The sequence below is a fragment of the Akebia trifoliata genome, unplaced genomic scaffold (genome assembly GCF_017979445.1).
Source record: "Akebia trifoliata isolate Shusen 1 unplaced genomic scaffold, ASM1797944v1 Contig00083, whole genome shotgun sequence".
Lineage (NCBI taxonomy): Eukaryota > Viridiplantae > Streptophyta > Magnoliopsida > Ranunculales > Lardizabalaceae > Akebia > Akebia trifoliata.
Genome location: NW_028236835.1, coordinates 52,089 through 58,840, shown reverse-complemented (window position 1 = coordinate 58,840; position 6,752 = coordinate 52,089). Strand labels below are relative to the sequence as shown.

The following is a 6,752-nucleotide window of genomic DNA, read 5'->3' as shown; positions in this document are numbered from 1 at the left end:
CCCATAAGTATATTTATCTTCAAAATGCATATCGTCCTCATCACCAAAGTCATACCTTAAAAATTCAGGATAGGTTGAATGAAATATGTTCCTATATTTAATTCTATCTATTAAAACTATCTCAATTGACTTTCTTTGTCATCTATTGGGACCACTGTTACATTTTTCATGAAGGCTTATATTTTCTCCACGTGAAAACCTTCTCTTTTTCTCTCTTAAAAAAAAAAAAAAAAAAAGTAAAATGCCCTGTAAAAAGAAAAATATTATATATGTATAGTCCAATATCTTAACTTTTTATAATCTTAATTTTTATAATGAGAGAAGGTGGAATACAAGTGGCTTGACAACGAAATTTAGATCTCACAAATGCCCCCACCTTTTCATTTAAATTTAATATAATCTGATCATTTTGGTAAAAAATCAAGAAAATTGCAACCCATGTGACCTTATAATCAATGGTCGTTAGTTTCAAAATTGCAAAAACATCATTTTTACTATATAATCATCAAAAACTTTTTGATCAATATTTAAATTACAAATATGTCCTTTTTGATCAACATGTGCGTTTGAACATGCTGCTTTTGTCTAGATTACCAAACTAAAATATAGGTATACTTCCAACAGGAAAATCCAAAAAGGAACAAACAAAAGGGAAATGCAAAATTAGAATTTCGGTCTAAAATAGAGTAAAGGGTGAGGGGCATGGAGGAATAGAAACTTCAACAACTCCTTCAAGCATTTGTGTAACCTTCTTCATGGTGGGTCTCAGAGATGGATCAGTTTGAATGCACCAGAGTCCCACCATCGCTAACCTCTCCAATCTCTTCATATCAATCCTAGCCTCATCATTTTCTTCAACCAACATATCTAATCGCCTTTCTATGAAAAGATTATAAACCCAATCCATCAAAGCCACCTCTTCATCTCCCATTCCAAATTCAACACAAGACCTACAACAAATAATCTCTAACAACATTACCCCAAAGCTATAAACATCAATTTTCGCTGTGATTGAGACCTTACTAAACCACTCTGGTGCAAAGTACCCTATAGTACCTCTCACCCCTGTACGTGCAACTCGAGTTTGCTCGGCTAACAAAAGCTTAGCTAATCCAAAGTCAGAGATCCTCGGCGTAAAACAATCATCGAGAAGTATATTTTGAGGCTTTATATCACAATGGATGATCTGTGTGCTGCACTCTTCATGTAAATACATGAGACCTCTTGCAATTCCAAAAGCAATCTGAACTCTTTGGTTCCAATCAGGCCTAGAGATTCCAAACAGGAAGCTTGCTAAAGACCCGTTACTCATGAACTCGTAGACCAAGAGCCGATGCTCTCCTTCATCGCAGTATCCGAGCAACCTGACTAGATTCTTATGGTGTGTCTGGCCTATGATGTTAACTTCTGTTTTGAATTCTTTCTCACCTTCTTGAACCACTTTGTCTAATTTCTTTACTGCAACAAACCTTGAAGGATTCGATACAAGAACACCTTTGTAAACAGTTCCAAAAGCTCCTCTCCCTAGCTTTTGCTTGAACCCATTTGTTGCTGTTTCAAGTTCTTTGTAAGTGTAGACTTGAAGATTCATCCCTAATTTGCTTGAACTATTGTGGAAGTTCAACAGTTTCTTTTGTTTAATGCAACACAAGGCTAGGATAATAGCCAAGAGAAAGATGAAATTGAGAAACACAGAATTGCCCAGAAGAACAGAGAGGATGATAATCAATGTAGTTTGATCTTTCTTCCGTAAACATGGGTTCTTCAATAACAATTCTGCATTCTTATCTTTGGGTACTTTGACGAAAGCAGTACCATTGACACTTTCGTGTTTCCTCCCATTCGAGAGTGGGAACTTCTTCTTCCAACAATTCTCATTTCTAAGGATTGCAACTGCACAGAAACAATCGCCCAAGCAAGCTTGCTTGCATGACGACTCGTTTACTCCTTGTTGAAGATCATAATCCGATGTTGGCCAATCTATGTTAATTAGTTCCTCGTATTTTACCAAATCTCCAGCTTCCACTCCATTTAATTCGCAACTCGGTAGCTGAAAATCTGCTTTGCAACCTTTTCGTTTGTCTTTTGGATCTAAGAAGGAATACCAAGGCGGGCAATTACAGCTTGGTTCATCGTTCGACTCAAGAACACAATAACTATTAAATCCACACGCGCCACTGCCGATATCCCCTGTGACCGCAATACATAGATTTTCAGGAATCTCCTTCACTTTCGACCAAGACTCGGCGCACCCATCCTTTGTTGGGTGATTTTTGGGGCAGCGGTATTGCCTGAAGACTCCATCAGAATCGAGCCTTGCCATGTAGTGGTAATTAGTTAATGAACTTGGTTCTGTCAGATTTCTGATTCTCTTACTTCCTTCTTCAATGTAAATGTCACCATTCTTATCGAAAACCAATCGAGAATCAGATTTCACGGTGTTGCTAGCCCAATAGGCTGTGTAAATCACTTGTGTAGGAAGGGAGACACTGTAAAGCACGAGATTGCCGTCTTCTTGCATTCGGAGCTGGAACCTACCATCCATGTAGTCGGTCTTGGTTTGCCGAGATGAAAGCTTGGTGCCCTTATTCAATACTTGCTCAGGCAATATTGTATCAGTGGGACTATTGAAGCTCTCCCATATATGAATGCTAGGATTACTACTTGAAAGAACAAAGTTCCCGTTATCGAGCATGGCAGCATAACTGGTGGTGACTCCACTAGTATTTATGGGTTTGGCCTTCCATATCTCTACACCTTCAGGATCATTAAGCACGAGGTTTCCATCGTTGGTAAGCTTAACTTTTGATCCTTTAGGTGCTGGATCATGGATTGCATACCAAACTATAGTTTTTTCGGGGATTTTGTCGAACCAAATGGCAAGCAAGTAATGATTCTCGTCGAGCGGGCTGAATCCAAAGGAGAATTCACGGGACGGTGAAAACCATGAAGTGTTGTCGAAAGTAGAAAAAGATGTTCCCAAGCTTATGGTTTGAGCAGTGGCAAAGATTGGTAGAAGAAATAGAAACAAGAGAAGATGAGTGAAAGGAGATAACATTGCTCTAAATTTAGAAAGATATTGGAAGAAGAGATGAGACCCAAACTTTGCAGATGCCCACCCCAAAAAATTAGAGGGATAAGATGAGGAGAGGCCTATTGAAGTTGCAAAAAGCTGTTTATAGTCATGATTGTTGTCGTAGTCAACAAGTTTGAAATTTCGAGCAAAAAAACTTCCCTTTTCTATCACTGATTCCAAATAAAGATTGAAAGGAGTGATTCACTGAGTGGACTTAGAAACTAGTTGAGTTAGATGCATGGTTTTAAATCTCGTCCGACACTGAGACAACTTATCTGATTCATCTTGGTATCGTCCACCAAGGAGACGGATTGGCAAGTCATCTCAAACTTGATGTATTTCTCAAATAAAGCGGAGGGTTTTCATTGTGAGACAACTCGGTCTCGTTCATGGACAAGATGCCGAATTAAGTTTTAAAATCATGGTTATATGTGTTATATTTATTTCTTTTTCATAAATGATAGTATACATAATTTTAAGGTAGAAAAATTGTAACACTCGACTACACTCGAATGTTCATCCAGTCAAGTTAACTCAGATGACTAAAAAATTATTAAAAATAATTTTTAATAATCTCAAATAAATAAAAAAAATATTTATCTTTCTTTATTCACTAAAAAATATTTATTCGGTACATCCTCGAGTTGGCTTGGCCGAGTTGACTTGATGATTTGCTGTGAGTTGGTTCCATTGAGTTTGGGTAACGTCAAGTTCACTAGGTAACCTGAAGGAACCTTCTCGATCTTTTAGACTGACGAGAACTTGACTTTTTGGGATTTTAATTATTATTTAAACCAAGGTTTAGTAATCTTCTTCGCTTTTCTTAATGGTTCTGATGCAATAATTTATCGATCCGAGTCATTGTCTTTGAAAAAATCTAGGCCAATTTCTTTACGCAACTTCTTTGATAGGGTGATCAATCAGCTTCAAGGTGCATCTTTTTTTTTTTTTTCTTTCGAGTCAGTGATTTTCTGACTCATTTTTGTCCGCTCAGTCTGTACTCAGATGATGTAGCAAGGCACGTAATCATAGATTGTTTTCTTCGGGATACACAAAGAAAAAGATGTATGATTCTGTGCTCTTTCCACGTCAGATGCGTACAGAGCAAGTGAAAGAAATTGAGAAAAAAAAAAAAAAAAATCATCAATCCTTATAAGTGGGGGTATTCATGAGTTTCTAAGAATATTTTCCTACTTCATGAGATGGTAAGGAATTTTCATTTGAACTCTGAGCCTTCAAGATTAACCTCCAAAAGGAATATGATTGGAAGCCTTCGGATTTCATTCTTACAAACCTAAGAGCCATGTTCTCTTTAGAGAAGCTTGCAATAATCTTGTGGATATTCGAGTAAAAGACTCAACTTTCTTTTTATTTTAATTTTTATAAGTGAATAAAATTATTTTAATGAGAGGACGGGGACCTCTAAAATAAAGCTAAGTACTAGCTTTACAAACCAAAATCCCATCTAAAGAGAGGTCCCTCAAAGAAAATGCCTCCAAACTCAGTTACATCAAAAGAAATGGAAATCCAAACAAGTAATGATGATTTCATGCATTGAATGCTCATCTCTTCAAAGATTCTTCTATTCATTTTCTTTTATAAATCCCAACAGATAGCAAAAGGTTATAAGCTTCCAACTTCTTAACGTTTATGGATCCTGATGGTGTAGGTCAAAATCAAATCATGCCTTTTCAAAGGTATTTTCGTAATTTCATTAATATTATGTAAAATTTTGATTAGATTTTTTGGGATATTTATATTTATCATTTTTGGTGAAAGAGTGTAATCTATAACTATAAGTTTTTTTTTTTAGTAGAATCGGTGTGATCTATGGGCGTACCTCAATCTAAAAGGAACCACGTAAAATCTCTGTGTTTCTTTGTGTGATTATATCTTATTTTTGATTTTTTGATTCGTTTTCTTATTTCGATTGCACCTATTTTCTCAATACAACTAATCGTTTCTCTACTAGTCACAACAACGGATTTGCAACATTGGAATAAAAGAAGAACCGAGAATGGTTATAGAGTAATTTGGAAAAGAGAAAGAAAATGAGACCAAAACTTGCGGTTGAAATCACAATGAATAGAGAGATAGTTCACACATTATCCATTGATTTACGCATAAAAATGAAATCAACAAAAATAATACCCTTACCTCTGAGGTGGTCTCAAGTAAAGAGTTTATCCAATGTCACAACTGACACAAAGACATTCACTTTAGAATAAATTAGAATTAGGAGAACTTAGATCAACACACTCCTTAAGAGTAGAAATGAAAGATTTAACAGAAAATTTACTATCCCGTCTGCAAATGCAAACCCTACAATACTCCGCCAAAAGAGGACCAAAATTATAGGAAGATAAAAGATTGGTGGGGGCTACCATTTCCTGAATTTCCCCATCTTTAAAACATCATTGGGATTTGGGAATCAAGATTCCAAGACGAAGCCCTCGACTTTCTTGATGGAAACATCCCAATCAAATATCTTAGTGTTGTACTATTTATTTATTTATTTTTTTCTGTCTTGGATAATTGTTGAAGTTTGTGGAGTTTGATGGTATTGGTCAATAAGCTACAAGATACTGTTAATCAAGTTACCACCCCACTAGAGTTGATTTTTCCTCTTGCATGTTCTCTTAAATTATTTTGCATCCTGGGTTGAAGGATGGAGTTTTCCCAACAATGACAATATCTATGAGTGAACTTCTTATTAATCGAATCCATTACAGATTAGAGGGGGTGGACTTGATTATTTCTATCATATGTGGGGTGGTTAGAATTAATTAAGTCAATTTAAAAAAAAAAAAAAATTTGGAAGAAATTTTGTGATTTCTTGAAATTTGTAGTTCAACTCATGTAAGAAATGAATTGGGTATCACAAAATTCCATCTGGAATTTTAAATAAATACAAATAAATACCTTGATTCTCTCCAGTTGATTAATCCGACTGATCAATATGGTTGATGCATTGTCCATGAAAATCGAATCTTCAAAAGTGCAATGTAGTGTATTAAAAAGAAAAAAAGGAAAATTACTTCAAGGACCCTGGTGTAGGGATTTCTTTCTAATTTGTCCCCAAGTTTTAGGGTTTCTCTTTATAGTCCATTTAGTAAATCTTTCTTTACTAATCAGTTTTGAAGACTCCATGGATTTAAGAAGGAAGAAGAAGAAGCCATTTTCAAGTTTTTTGAAGATGTATGTATAAAAAAATTAGGATTTTTTCAAAAATAATTCTCTGTTTTTGGATGAAAATCGATTAAGGATAGTTCTTTTGATTTGAAATCATTGTCATAAGTCGTTATCTCAAGTTTTTAGTCGATAAAACTCGAAGTGTCGAGTTCAATATTTTTAAAAATTGTCGAATTTAATAATAATATTTTTTTTAAAACCTTAATAATAAAGAAAAAGTGGTGAGCTCACCATTAATGACTAATGAGGGACCATTAAGGAAAAAAAAAGTTTTACAAAATGGATTATTCAAAAATCACTCGGAACTTGGGGACTATTTAGAAAGAAATCCCTTTGTTAGGGTCCTTTAAGTAATTTTCCCAAAGAAAAACATCAAAGTCTCTATTTTGAACCATTCCATACTCTATATATATAAATAGAGGATGGTACAATACCTTGTCAATTAGATCTCTATTCACATTAATTGGTTTCCATATTGAAAACC

At 35.0% G+C, this 6,752-nt stretch overlaps 1 protein-coding gene across 1 annotated transcript; it reads right to left on the bottom strand.

The window, feature by feature from the left end:
- Nucleotides 1–606: 606 nt before the first annotated feature.
- On the bottom strand, nt 607–3,249 carry LOC147382024 (G-type lectin S-receptor-like serine/threonine-protein kinase LECRK3). Its single transcript, XM_086429678.1, has one exon. The coding sequence runs from the start codon at nt 3,056–3,058 to the stop codon at nt 677–679; it is 2,382 nt and encodes a 793-aa protein (XP_086285804.1). The 5' UTR covers nt 3,059–3,249; the 3' UTR covers nt 607–676.
- Nucleotides 3,250–6,752: the final 3,503 nt, after the last annotated feature.

Coding starts and splice junctions, on each gene's coding strand:
- LOC147382024 (XM_086429678.1), bottom strand. CDS start 3,058: ATGTTATCTCCTTTCACTCATCTTCTCTTGTTTCTATTTCTTCTACCA.